Source organism: Spinacia oleracea, chromosome 2 (genome assembly GCF_020520425.1).
Source record: "Spinacia oleracea cultivar Varoflay chromosome 2, BTI_SOV_V1, whole genome shotgun sequence".
NCBI lineage: Eukaryota > Viridiplantae > Streptophyta > Magnoliopsida > Caryophyllales > Amaranthaceae > Spinacia > Spinacia oleracea.
The window spans coordinates 104,244,838-104,260,153 of record NC_079488.1 but is presented as its reverse complement, the minus strand read 5'-3'; the positions used below and the strand labels follow the sequence as shown (position 1 = coordinate 104,260,153).

General features: G+C 33.2%; 1 protein-coding gene across 1 annotated transcript; it reads right to left on the bottom strand.

Moving 5' to 3' along the window:
• Positions 1–202: 202 nt before the first annotated feature.
• On the bottom strand, positions 203–2,971 carry LOC110790029 (heavy metal-associated isoprenylated plant protein 39). Its single transcript, XM_021994776.2, has 3 exons — positions 2,710–2,971; positions 2,112–2,187; positions 203–935 (listed from the first exon to the last, which is right to left on the bottom strand). Exons 1-3 carry the CDS (start codon positions 2,713–2,715, stop codon positions 499–501), a joined length of 519 nt encoding a protein of 172 aa, XP_021850468.1. The 5' UTR covers positions 2,716–2,971; the 3' UTR covers positions 203–498.
• Positions 2,972–15,316: the final 12,345 nt, after the last annotated feature.

Sequence of the window (15,316 nt, the reverse complement as noted above, 5' to 3'; positions counted from 1 at the left end):
TGCGAGGGATGCTGCCCATCGAAGTACCCATGCAAACTCCCGTGGGAGATTAGTTCACTCACCGAAGGCGGTGAAAACTCCTCGTAGTAGAACCAAAAAAACATGTGCAAAATCTTCAATATCAGCAACAATCACACCAACCGTATGTCATTCAACTAGAAGACACTCTCTAAAATTGAACATCACACTCTACTATCGTATCTTACCCTCAAAAATCAAATAACACTTAATTTTTCAAAGAAAAATTATTTACAAAGATAGTCCGTCCGAATAGGAGATTATAACGATCAAAACACAAAAACTAACAAGCTTAGCTCGCTACCAAAATTTTTATTTAAGGTGGTGCTATACATACAATTGATCACATAACCCACTTCTGAACAAGAGATAGATAAGAGAAGCATTCAGCATCCATCAGCTTACTATACAAATTACGTTCTTCGTTCTAGAGATCCATTTGCCTCCATAAATTAATTAAAGAGCATCTTCAATTCGATCTCAGCATATAGTACAAGCATTTGGGTTTTCTTCCATGCTTTGGACATAGTAATATGTTGTCATTTGAGGGTTGTATTGCTTATAAGCTTTCACAAGGTCTAACACCGGGTCGGGCTTCTTCTCTTCTTCTTTTTTACCCTCTTCTTTCTTTGCCTCTTCTTTCTTTTCCCCTTCTTCCTTTTTAGGTTCTTCCTTCTTTGGTTCCTCTTTCTTCTCCTCTTCCTTCTTCGCCTCTTCCTTCTTCGCTTCTTCTTTCTTCTCCTCTTCTTTCTTTGGTTCTTCCTTCTTCTCCTTCTCCGGCTCTTTTGCTGGCCCAACAAGAACTATATCCGTAGTTGGCCAATACTTGCGCAATTTACTTACTATGCTTACTGGATCCACCGCGCCTATAACAGTTAATTTCTTCTCCTTCATGTCCATCGCAATAGAATCGATTCCTACATATTCAACTTTGCATCATTAGATTTTTTATTTTGAGTGAAAAGCGAAGCTAATGCATTAATTAATGGACAAAAAGTCCAATAGTACATAGGAATGATGGGTAAAATCTAATGTTCTTGGTTAGTGGACACCATTCAAAATTGGCATAAATCCATAATGTAGGTAACAAAAAGGTTCCTAAAAACCTTAAATGTTTTGTTACTAATGTCCATCTCATTTCTCAAATTTGGCTGGTCGTGGAAATTTGTTTAGGGTACTAACTAACAATGTTGGTTAAACTTCTTATCATTCCTAGGGTGATGAAAGACGACTTATATAATGGTCTTGGTATTCAAAGCAAATAAATAATACACCAATTGAGGTTGTCGTGATTGGTTAAGGGTCTCTGCTCATTGACCAAGGTTTCAGGTTCGACCCTAGGATATGGAAAAAACCCTCAACCGGGAGGGATCTGCCCATCGAGTTAACCATGCAAACTCCCGCCATAGATTAGTCCATTCGCTGAAGGATGTGGGAACTCTTCACAATAGAACCAAAAAAAAAAATCCGTATAACATTGGTTTTTACTTTTTAACCATTTATAAGGGTACCGAACCCTTAAGAGTTAAGAGCTTGGTGACAATCATCCTTGTAGAAAGATGCTTAATGACAAGATGGGTAAATCAAATTTTACAAGATCGTGTATAGTGTTACGAAAAATTAAGCATAGTTCTTCATTTCAATTATGGATGGATAATCAACTCCAAAACATGCATTTTTAAAGGTACAAAAAACGAGTTATCAAGTCCTACCAACTACAACTCTACAAGAGGTGTATTCGATCCTTTCAATTTCAGAATCATGATCGATGAATCCGAAAAGGAGTCATTTTTAGTCATCAAATCTCTTTATTTATCAAATATATATGTGTATTCCATTAATTAATTAAGATGTAATTTCCAAATATAACATTCCAAGTTACTAAACAAAGTTCATATTAATTAAATTAGGAGTGTGGGACCACAAATTACGAACACTAATTAAGCAATTAGTGATCAATCAGCTTCAAACTTGCATCAGAAAAAACATTCCAGATAGAACAACTTAAATTTTAAAAAAATCAAATAAGAATGTTTTGATTAATCATCCAACTAGAATAATTCAAAGTGTTAATTGTTTTATGGTTTGAGTACCTGGAAGAGTAGAAACTGTCTTAAGAGCTTTTTGCTTCGCCTTGTCATCATGCAAATCCAATTTCAACACTATTTTCTGTCATAATAAAACCCATCCAAATTAATATTATTTCAAACTTAATTTAATTTGTCACTTCCAAAAATCATAAAACAGAGCAAGACAGGCCTGTGAGATTATAACTCACCCAAATTTTTAATTTCTTTTTCTAAAATTTCTAAAATAAACACCTTTAAAAACTTCGATTCATCTTACATCATTTCGGAAATAATCGTTCTTGATCAGAGGACTACACAAATCCAACAACAACAAGAAGAACAAAAACAGAGCCTAACAGACCATTTATTTTCATAATTTTCTTTTTGTAAAGCTAATTAACTTGACTGCTGAATTTAGTACTAAAAAAAGGGCTGTAAAAGGTTGAAATTAAAAGGGGCTGATCATAAAATTAAACAAATCTAAAAGAAAAAACCCTTTTGATCAAAGCTTAAAAAGAGAATTTGTTTTATTAAAGTAAAGAGAATATTAAAAACGTTTTTACGCAAAACCCAGAAATTCTGAGAATCGGAATCAAAATGGGTAAGTGAGGAATTTGAATACCTTCATTTTATATAAAGATTGATTCTTTAAATCTTCTGGATCTGAAATAGAATGAAGCAGAGACAGAGAAAATGAACTCTGAATAAAGAGGAAGAAAGGAGATAGAGAGAGAGAAGAAATAAAGTTGATGGCTTTTTAGAGAGGTAAAGAGAAGGGAGGATACGAAATCGAATAATGTTGGATTTATTTTATTAAGGATATGAGTGACATTTGGACTTAAAAGACGTAATAATAAATGAAGGAAAAAAATAAAGAGAAAATGTTTGGAAATACAAACAAGTGGGGAAGCTGAAACTCTCTCGTATTTGGAATTTGGAATTTGGAATTTGGAAACTTCCTCTGTTTGTTAATTCAGTCCATTAGTTCTTTGGATGACTCTGCTTTAAAGAAGCATTGCTTTCGGGACGGAGAGGTGTGATCATTGTGAATTGTGATGCGGTGGGAGCGCTAAGGATGCTGCTTTTCACTAGTGGTGGATGTTCTAAATGGTTCGGGTGGGCCCGTATCCCGGACGGAAAATTTCATAATGTATTTTCAGTTACGGTCCCTTAAAATTTGTGTTTAATTGTATAAATTGCATATGATATAAGTATTTTAACTTTTTTTACTGGCCCCTCTATAAAAAAATCCACAGCCGCTAGTAGGTGAATCTAAAAATTAACCTAGTGGAGATTCTCTCATCTCTTCTAAGCACGTTGAGATCACAATTTCCTTTATGAGATTAAAAGTAAATTATAAAGATTTGGTTAAAAATTGAATTAGATAAATCATATCGGGTTAAAACTTCATTGGTCTTAAGTTGATCTTTTGAGAAAGAATAACACCTAAACATTACTCTATATTAGAGAAAAATTATTAGTCCAAATAATTTTATCATAGCTTATCAAGATACTTAACACATAAAGTTTTCTGAATCATCATAGACTGAGTTAAAACAGCTACCCATCTCTTGGAGGTGGGTAAGACATAAAATTTTAAACACACTTTAAATTATGAACTACAAATAAATTTGAAATATGTCCTATGTTCTTTTCATCTTAAGAAATGCTAATAAACACGAATGCGAGATCAATCCTACTACTAATGTTTAAAAAATAAACAGAATTAGCCCTATAGTACAGATAATACATTAATGGTCAAATACAAACCCAGCATACCCCTCAAACCGGCCAAAACCCCACCCAAATGGGCGGTTTAAGTATGCAGAATACACTGCACAGAAGTAGTACGTGATCAAATTGATGAGTCATCATTCTCTCAAGATGAGTCATCCAACTCTAAAAATAAAATTAATATAATTGATGACTTGTCCTTTCCACGTAAGCACTTAACTGCACGCATTTCAACGTACCCAAACAGGGGAGTAATTGTCATTTTGTCAGAGGGTTTTCTAACAATACAACTTTTACTGTTGGACGCTAGTAAAAAGGTAAATATGTGTCGGTCCACCATTTTCTTAGCGAGAATCTGAATTTGTGATCTGATTTTTCCAAGATATGGAGTACTAGTAGTAGTCATTTTTTTCTCTTGAGTTTGCATGTGGTTCCTGCTGCCTTTATAACAAGGATGAAATTCAATAAGTACGGAGTATTTTATTGGTAATAAGGCCGTGTGTTCTTTTTTAACTTACTAGTCTTATATGCATGCGATGCGTCCAATATTACATATTATCTCTATTATATAATACTCCCTCCATCTCTTTTTGTTTTTTACGTTTGGTATTTTGCACGCGTTTTAACGACTATTTAATGTGCATTGAGACTCTTCTTAATTTTTATGTAAACGAGAAAAATTACGTTTATTTATAATGTTTTCACTCTTATCAAAATTCTGATATTGGAAAAATGAGAAAAAGTTAATGTCATAATGGAAAAGCGTGAAAGATTAAATGATCCATGGATTTAATTGGTTAAATAATAATTGGACACAAATTTTGATAGAATATTAAATCATTTATGTCATAATATAAAAAGAAATGTAAAGAACATTTTGAAACACCCAAAAAGGAAACGTAAAAAACAAAAAGAGACAGAGGGAGTACAATAGTATTACGTATCCCTCTTACTTCGTATCACCTCTAGTGTACCTTTATTAGAAAATAAACTTTCTCTTTCTGATTTGTATGTTTTGATTATGAAAGACTCGGGGGACGGCTACCATCGAAATGAAAGAAAAATTAACAGCGATATTAAATGTGATCAACCAATATATAAAAAAATGAACCATCTAGAATTTTAACGTTCTTTTTGTTTGACAACCGAATACGAAGTACAATATTAGAAGCTCTCAAAATATCAAATGGGGATTGTAAAATAAAATTGTGCAAAATCATGTATGAAGCTTTAATTTTTCGAATATTTGTCTTCCGGCCCTTTTCAATTTAAATTTGACTGATAGATTATATGTATATTTTGTATAGTATTCTCTATATCATATTTAGCCATATATGTTATAGGACGATATTCCTTGATTGATGAGAATGACATAAATCAACATATATACAAACTAATTACGTAATTATAGGCTATAACTTAGGTAACGGCTAATCACATATCTAATTACATGAGATATGGAAGGATTACAAATCCTCACATATTTACATTAATGGTCATATTAATGGGGTATTTTCATTAATTGTTATGCTTAAATAACATAGAGGGTAGTTTAGTAAAATCCTTGAGGGACACCAAAAGCGTGATTACGAAAATAACCCTCTCCTCTTGGCTTATATAGTAGAGATTTTAATTCTATTTAGTTCAGTTTCAGTCAATTTATTCACCTCTATTCCCTTCGTATTTATTTAAAAGATAAATTTTTTTTAGTTGGTCAAAAAATACATTTTCTATTTTTGGCATTTCATGGTCCTCATTTTCAATTATGTTGATCTTTCTTATTTTATGGTACTCACACTTACTCATATACTCTTTTTACTACAGTAAATAATTCACACACTATCACTTTCTTGCAATAAATAATAACTCAGTACTCCACTTTATTTTATTTTAATAAATTCAATTCATCCTCTTAAAACTAAGTGTCGGTCAAAGTGTATTTTTTAAATTAATACGGAATGAGTATTTTTTTTCCAATCCATTTCATGTTCAGTTTATTTTGTTCAGCTTCATTCAGTTTAGTTTAATTAATTAGTTTAGTTAAATTTAATTCAATTCAGTTCATTTCCGTTCAGCCCAGTTCAGCCAAATACGACTTTGTTCTCTCACATTATACTTATTGTTTATTAGATCAGACTATAAAAATCAAATCAGATCATATCAGATCAGACAAAACCACACACACAAAAAAAAAGAGCAAAAAACAATAAAGCAATCAGATTATTCCATACCAGGTGAAAAGAACAAAGCCTAAACTAAAGCGTGCAAAAGCTGTTTCAACCCACCCATTCACCCAATCCAATATTAAAGAGTTGAGTGATTTTCAACCCATTTATTTAAATGAGTCAAGCTAACCCAACCATTAAAGTTACCAGACGATAAAAAGTATGGAGTACCAAAATTTGGACTTTCAATTCCCTCAAAAAAAAATTGGACTTTCAAACTTTAACTGTAGAATGTTTGACAATACTCGGCATTATGGATCGGGAGTAAAATTTGACCAACGATATGCTAACTTGAATGTCTGGTGAGTTGATCTTCTATATATGGAGTATCTTGTTACATGATGATACTGTGATATAAAGATATATGGAGTATCTTGTTACATGATGATACTGTGATATAAAGATGGTCGTGGGTCGGATTTGGCCGGGCTTCGGGTCGTGGGCCAAATCATAACGGGCCCACAACATACCACATTGTATCAGGTCGGGCCAAAAACTTCAAAACAAGGCTCATGCCCGGCCCGAGCCAAGTGGCTTTCGGCCAGGTCGGGCCGTCGTGTCTAAGGCTAATTTTACTAAATTTAGCGTGATTTGTCGAGTCGTGTCGTGCTTTGTCGTGCTTTTTCCAAAAAATTAAGGCCCAAGGCCCACGACTTCGTGCCCAAGCCAGATCGGGTTTTTTTCGTGCTCGGGTCGGGCCGGAGTTTTTTCGTCTCGAGTCGGGTGGGGCTTTAGGCCAGCCGGGCCCACAGTCAGTTTACTGTGATATACGGAGTAGTCAAATTTGGTTTGCTAAAAGCAACTTCAATGGTTAAAAAAAGGTATTTGCTCACAAAATATAAAAATATGTGAACAAGTAGTTAACCATTTGTACATCAACAGACAACAACATAAGTATTAAAATCTTGTACTCCCTTCGTTCTTAAATACGTGTCACTTATGGAGGATTGTCCGGTAATTAATAAAAATGAAAAGTGTGTAAGAAAAACAATGATTGGGAGTGTTTTTTGGGGAAAATATATACTCCCTCCGTCCCGGAATACTCGACCCGGTTTGACCGGCACAGAGTTTAAGGGACTTGAATTGACTTATTTAATTTAATAGGTAGTAGTTGATAGTGAGGTATTATTTTAATATAGTTAGTGGGAAATGTGTGAAGGGGTGGGGTTGGGGGAGAGTAGGGGTTGAATTTTTAATTATTTTTTGTATGGAGTAGGGGTAGGTGGGTTAATAGGGGTGGAGTGAGAAATAATATAATATTGTTAGAATATTTCCATTTTTAGAAACAGGTCAAGTATTAAGGGACGGCCCGATAAGGAAAACAGGTCAAGTATTCCGGGACGGAGGGAGTAGTAGATAATTACTTATTGATAAAGTACATATAAAAGTGGATGTGGAGATTGAAAAGTGAGAAAAGTGTAGAATGTGTAAGAAAAAATAATCATGATTTATAGAAAAATGAGAAAGATGTATAGAAAAGTGAGAAAAGTGTATGTTCAAAAATGGAAAGTGGACACGTATAAGGTAACACCACTTTAGGACAAGTGACACATATTTACGAACAGAGAGTAGTTATTTTGAGCAGGTAAATGAAAAAAAAAAGAAAAGAAATAAATTGTTTATATTAAATATTACGGGGTGCTACAAGGTATTGTAGCCAACCAATGTGAAAATTTGTATCTTAAATCAATTGTAACTAGAAATTTGATGCGGAAAACATAGTTACACCACCTTATAGCTCATTATTGGAGTTGCTCTAATAGTAACTTGGTCGTTAGTGTTGTACGGCTATACCAACTACAGAGCACTACGCAATACTCCCTTTTTCTTTTTTTTCTTTTTTTTTTCTATTTGCCTTATTTGAACCGGCATACTTGCCAAGGCATTATCTATACTAATATATTAAAAGGCATTGTGAAAAACGTATATGTGTCACGTAATACTCTCGCCATTACGCAACATCATTCACTCACCAAGAGTCATGTCATGTCATGACATGACATGGACAACCAAAGATCAATACAATGAGGTCGAACACCAGACCTCAAGTGTTGATGATAACTCTCATTATCATATTAACCAACCACCAATTGTGGTTTATCTCTTCACATTAATTTATAAATAAATATTAACATGAAGTTTAAAACAACTGATTTTTTTATATGACTTTTTAACTTCTATGTACTATTTTGGAAAAATAATAATAATTAAAGCATTATGACAACCACGAAAAAAACACGATGTCATAAGTTTCATAAGCATCAATTGTAGGATTAATTGTCTTGCATAGATGCATATATATCTAAAAGTTGGTGTTTATTAATTTGACGCTTAGTTCCACGAGAAAACAAATTATACAAATTATAAGATGATCTAATTGAAAAATGATTAAGCATGATAAATGGCATAGTGTGTCTGTGTAGTTGGCAGACTTAATAGATGTTTTTCACTCTATATATGGAATACAAGTATGTTGGTCAAATATTGAGTTTAAGAAAAATATAAAATTTTAACTATTCAATGTAGCAATCGGGACATCGCCCAGGCCACACACTAGTTTATATCAGTATTTTATATCTGTAATAATTATAAAAAGTTGAAATTATGAAATTTGTAATTAATCCAACAACATTTTACCTAATAAGTTTTGATTATTATATCTTCTATTTAAAAGCCGGAAGAATGAAGTTTTTGCGTAATTTTTTTGGACAATTTTGTCCTTCTCTTTTCCTATTTTTTTTAAATGTTACTTTTTATCACATGTGTCTTACCTGTTAGGCTTCTTTGACGACACACTTAGTTCTCTTCATTCGCTTAAACAATCACTCTAAATTTTTCCATGAAAAAAATCTTTTTGTCTTAAATTCTCTTTCAATCTTTCATGCTCAATCTGTCTGGAACCTTTCAACCCACAATGATAGTAAATCTCGAGCTAAGCTTTAATATGGGCATGAAGTCCATCTGGTTAGTTGTTTTCATGGTTGGTGTTGATGCATGATTGATAACATAGAAAATTGGGTTGTTGAGAAATTATGATTGTGCTTTCGAAATTATTTGAGGCCGGAGGAGAGTTGTGAGTTGTGAGTTTGAGTTTGAGTTTGATGTAAAACCAAATAGATTAGTATTCTACATGGGTGAGATTGTATGCCAAGTATTTTTCTCATGAAATTATTCGTACATGCATGAGTTGATTTGTTGTAATTTTTTACCAAATTTATGTATGATTGGTAACCTAATCGTTTGATTTTAACAGCTTCAATTCGAGGTCTACCCCCTAACAAGCATATGCAAACATTTGTGTCCAATTGGTTACACAATTTACACTGTAAATGTGTATTTTTTATCAAAAATAAATTATGAAGTTCAGAATAATACTTCCTCTGTTCTTTTTAAAATTACATAATTATTTAGGCACATTTGTCAATGCACAATTTCAAACATTAATATATTCCATTATGGATAAGAAAAAATTATAAAAAGTTGGTATTTAAAAAATATTATTGATACGAATCTAATAAAACCAACACGACTATGTCCTTTCTTATTTATAAATCATAAAAGGAAGTCAAAGAAGCTTGTGTGAATAGTGTCAAAAACTCAAATGTGTCATGTAAATAAGAACAGAAGAAGTATATGTTTGTGTTATGACCATGAGCCCACCAGCTACACAAATATTTTATTGTTATGCGTACCTTCTTCACTAATGTGTTTTATTTTTGTATAAGAGTTAACCCAATACCCCAAAAAACAATTTCGTTGTTCAAGATTTGATCTTTTTGCATTCTTATTTGAGAACAAACCATAGGTTGTCATCTATCAATAATAGGCTAATCTACTTGCAATGTGGTGAAAAACTTAATTTATCATTTTTTCAGCGAACATGCGTGCGCGATGACATGCGACCCGACACCTGGTATTTGGAAAAATTCAAGTCAAACTTAGTACATGAATAGTGTCATAGTCCAAGTAATGCAATTAAAAATAACGGAGGGAGTACGTATTTGTTCCTCCGTTTCACAAGAGATGTATCATTTGACTTTCTACACGTACTATGTATATAATAACTTAGACCATCAATATTTGTAATTACGTACTACGTATTACGGAGTTATAAAAATTGTAAAGTTGTATATATTTAAAATATACGGATTATATTGAGATTAACCTAATAATAATTTAAAAATACAAAATTTCTTACGTATCGAAGTATAATAAATATGGTCAAGGTTAGTAAATAAATAGTGCGAAAAGTCAGTACAACGCATCTATTCCCTCCATCCCTAAATGTTTTTTCCGTGTCGCAAAATTATCTTTTCATTTCTTTTCTTACCTTTTCAACCCCCCCTTTGTAATCAGTGTGTTTATATCCTTGTAATTCTATTGTTTTATCAATAAAAAAACCTTGTAATCTCATTGGTTGATTTAAGTTTGGATGGATTAATGAGTTGACATATTTATTCCATAAATTCTATCGGCTCACAACTCGTGCAACTATTTGTTTTCTTGTGGAAAAAAATATCAAAAAACAAAAATTTCCCATAAAAGTACAACAATTATGCTTAATTTTGTAGTGTTTCTTTCTCCTTATTAAACACGTAAAACGACAAATGGGAAAATAATTATGGATATAGGGGTATTAAACAAACAGATCGATAACGTACATTTTAAATTACTAATTACCTAAGTTATTACCGCTAGATTGCATGTAGACAGACACAGACATGGGCGAAAATGAGGGACGACTTAAGCCCTGTTCTTTTGGACTTTAATTCAGTTTAGTTCAATTCAACTTCATTCAGTTCAGTTTAGCTCCATCCACTCATTCACTTCATTTCAACTCAGCTGCATTCAGTTTAATTCAAAAGAACGGCGGTGTTGTGTTCATCTTTGTTTTCAATAATCTCATTTTATTATTCTGTTTATTATTATAATGTTAAAAGTTAGTATTATTATATTATTATGTTCATCTCTATTTCCTTGGAAAAAAAAACTCTGTTCATCTTTATTTATTTATGATTACTATTATTATAATTTTTATCTTTATTTAGTATTATTATTATTATAAACGTGTAAACATTTTACATAAAGTTGGACGAGAGTCTAGAAACAAATTGTACTCTCACCCCCTTTTGAATGCAAAACCTCAAATTGTGAAATATAAATGCACCACTCCTAGAGTGAGTAATAGAGAGGAGTTGATAAGTGAAAACATATCCAAATTAAACCACCTCCTCCTCCTCCTCTTCATCATCACGATCATCATCATCATCATCATCATCATCATCATTATTATTATTATTATTATTATTATTATTATTATTATTACTATGCTAACAAAGTCAAACAATTTACAAGTAATTAGTGGGAAGCCGAGATACAATTTGGGTCCCCACTACTCTGGTTTTAGCAAAGCCTATCATGGTGAAAATATGAGCAACAGCAGGAGCCCCAATGTACTAAGTCATAGAGAACTTCTGAACCCGCTTCAGCAACACAACAACACCTTTATCCAGCTTCCCCAAAGAAGAGAAAGAGAACGGAAGAAAGCCATAACCAATTGTCAGGCAACGTGCTTCGTACTTGACCCGCTTCCGAATATATAGCCGCACCAGTCACAACCCGGCCCAGGACAAAGTCAGACAACCCAGATTGTGTCAAAGGAAAAGATCCCGTCAAGTCAACACACACATCACAGCCCCGGTCCCAAGAGTAGAGCAACACGTCTGCAGGTCAGAGAGCTTCATCATTCCCTCAAGATAGACCAATATCAACCTCTTTCCGTGCCTAAATCCCAGACCGATAACAAACATCAACAAGGGTATCCCGAACCACATTATGCCGATGTTTAATAACCACAATGCCAGCACATGACACCGCATGAACAACAGAGATATCTGCCGCAAAGACCCTGCAGCAACCAGAACATGGCGCTGTAACAGAGACAAAGGAACCCCCAACCGGTAACACAACACACATCGGTAAGCCTTACCATTCATCGTCTTTCCCAAACCTGATATGGGGACCGCACAAAGCCAAGCAGTGATTCTATTATTATTATTATTATTATTATTATTATTATTATTATTATTAAAAAGAAGCGATTACACAAAGTTAATAATAACACAAAGTTATTATTATTATTATTATTATTATTATTATTACTCCATATCTATTATTTATTATTTAATTTATTCAGTTCCATTAAGTTCAATTCAGTTCAGTTCAGTTTAGCTCAATTCAATTTTTTTAGTTCAGTTTAATCTTAAGCTCTCAAAAAAAAAAAAGAGGAAAAAAAAAAGAGGGTGCTAACCATAGATGGGCTGGAAAAGCAAGGCATATCTCAAATCTGGTATCTGTCAAAAGGCCTTTCAATCAAATTGGATTGGGAGAGACATTTGTGTAGTCACTCACCACCCTATATATACGGATATACCAACCTATTGTTTGATAGCTTAGCTAGCCCAAGAGGCATGCCCCTAACTACTAGATTTGTATTTTTGCCACCTTCCTATCAAAATATTAATCATATTGTCCCTAATGTCATATCATACATAATTAGCACTATGATTTTCATATTCCCAAATTTATGTGTTTATAGGTCTACGAACCTATATACTCCGATTATTTTATTGAATTTGGCTGAACCAATATGAACTTGTGATTGTAAATTATTTGGAATGAACAAAATTTTAAAAATAAACTGAAAAATAAAATCTAAGAGAAAAGGGTCTATAATTCAACTTCTAGTTTGAACATTTAGGTCTAAAGAAATAAAACTATGGTCTCTAGTAATTATCATGCGACTTCAAGTATTGTACAATTGTACTATATATCTTGTACTCTGTATATATGTAATCCTTTAAAAGTCACTCTGTATAGTCGATCATAGTGGTTAAAGCTACGTCAAAACTTGTCTTTTGTGGCAGTTACAACTTCACTGGGTACGGAAATGTATATATTTCATACATAAGGTCATACAAGTGGTGCAACTAGAAACTTGTTTGTATGTTTGTACAACAAAGTGCGAAATTTCAATTTTAGAGTGGGAAACGGTTCTAAAAGGATTCATGTGGGAGTAGAAGTTCATTCATTGAATCTTCAACTTCCAACATTTGACATCAATCATAAAGAATGCAAGATATTACTCCTAAATTTTGTTTGATATAGATCATAATCTTAGTTTTTGCTTCTAATATACTTAAGGCATATTTGCTAAAAAGGACATTTTTATAACTCAAATTTTGCGAGACCCTTTTGTAGGCACGGAAAATTCGTTAATGTGCCACGTTGGATTTTATTCGGGTCAAACAATCAAAACATTGACTCGGTAATTATTTGACGGTCAATGATATTAATTAATTTGGGTGCATAAATGAAATTAGCCCATTAGTTATTTTAATCAAACCCGGATATTTTTAATGGTAAACCTGACAAAATGGGTTAAACTATGTAAACGGGTTATGACTATCAAGTCAAATCAAAGGCCCAATGTACAAAACCCTAAGAGGCTCACCCACTATAAATAGAGCTCTTTGCTTAATTTGAAGAGGGGGGAGAAACAGACGGCAAACCTAAAACTCTCAAATCCATCTCTGCCAGTCAAGTCACAACTCTCTCCCTAGAAGAAGAACATCAAACATTCAAATACATTCAAATCGACGTGCCGTTCCATTCTATAAGATCAACCTTGGACGAGATCAAGCCCGGAGACCCTTATTCAAGAAGATCAAACCAGTTCGTGAGCAACACCAAATCAACATCGAATAATCCCGGTGGAAGAAGAACAACAAGCATACAAAATTGACGTGCCGTTCTATTTCTACAACAACATTCTTCAGCGAGATCAAGCCCGAAGGCCCTCATTCAAGTACAAATCAAATCAGTCCGTGAACCAAGTCAAATTCTAAGTGGAGATCGAATCAGAGGAGCAAATATTAGAGATTGTACCCAGAAACTTCAAAAATCAATAAAATATATTTTGTTCACATTATTTTGAGTTTATTATTTTGCAGACTCTGAAATTTGTGTTTACACCCTTATATAATTTTTTTTGTGAAATCACACTTTAATGAATTTTTTTTGCGAGAAAGGACATAAGAGAAGTTTCCGGCATTGACTGAGCTTTTCCGGCCATTGACTTGTATGTGAGCAGCACGTGTGGCTTAAGTTGGCTAAAGTTACTGATTTTCCTGAGTCTTGAATTTATTTTGAGTTTTGTTTTTCTACTTTAGGTTTTAAAGCTTAGAATTTTTGAGGAAAATTGGGCGTGGTTAACAAAATAAAGCCACATGTGCTTCTCACATGCGAGTCAATGGCCGGAAACTCACTTTTGGTTGTATTTCGCAAAAATAAAAAGTTACGTTAATGTGTGATTTCACAAAAAAAAAATATATAAGGTCCTTTCTCGCAAAAAAAAAAATTACATTAAGGTGTAATTTTACAAAAAAAAATTATATAAGGTCCTTTCTCGCAAATTTGGATTATAAAAAGTCCTTTAGCAAATTTTCCTATACTTAAAGCACAATAATGAATATAGAAGTACACACATGACACATCTAAAATCATGCTCATATTGAAATTAAGAAGAACAAGAATAAGTGAAAATTTACTAATATTTGGATTTGGGCAGTTAAGCAAGATATAACTAGAGCTAATCATTTGCGGGTTTGGACGGGTAATGGACGGGCAACCTTTCCAAAAATCTGTCCAACGGGCTTAAAAATGCTGCCCTTATCCGTCCGCTAAATAATATATTTATTGCCCTTACCCGCCCTGTACATAAAATGCGGGCTGCCAGCGGGCCAACGGGCTTATGAAAGTGTAAAATAATTTTTTTCAAGGAAAAGTTGTCATAGAATAAAATATAAATTAACCCTGTTGTACCTACTGGTAAGTTACTTCGTAGATGGACAAGGAATGAAGAAGAATGAAGATGTAGTGAGCAAGAAGAAGAACATAAGAGAGTAGGAGACTAAGGGTGGGTGGCGACTCTTTTGTGAAATGAAAGTGTTAGGTTGGCTCTAGGGTTTCTTACTTTCTTTTAGGCAATAGATAATTATTAATGCTCTAAAAAAAAAAAGATAATTATTAATTAATTAATTAGATACATACTCTAGAAGACCAAAATGTTCTATAATCAGACTACCGGTATTACAAAAAGTAAGTTTATTTAAATTTAGCGGGCTGGGCGGGCCTGCCCGTTAATAAATTCGGTTTTTTCATGAAATGCCCTCGAGGTTTCACGGAATGCACCAAATACACCTGCGTGTT

Excerpts from the sequence above, each read along its gene's own strand:
- LOC110790029 (XM_021994776.2), bottom strand. Across the intron at positions 936-2,111 it reads GACAGTTTCTACTCTTCCAG|GAATCGATTCTATTGCGATG; the intron begins GTACTCAAACCA and ends TTGAATATGTAG.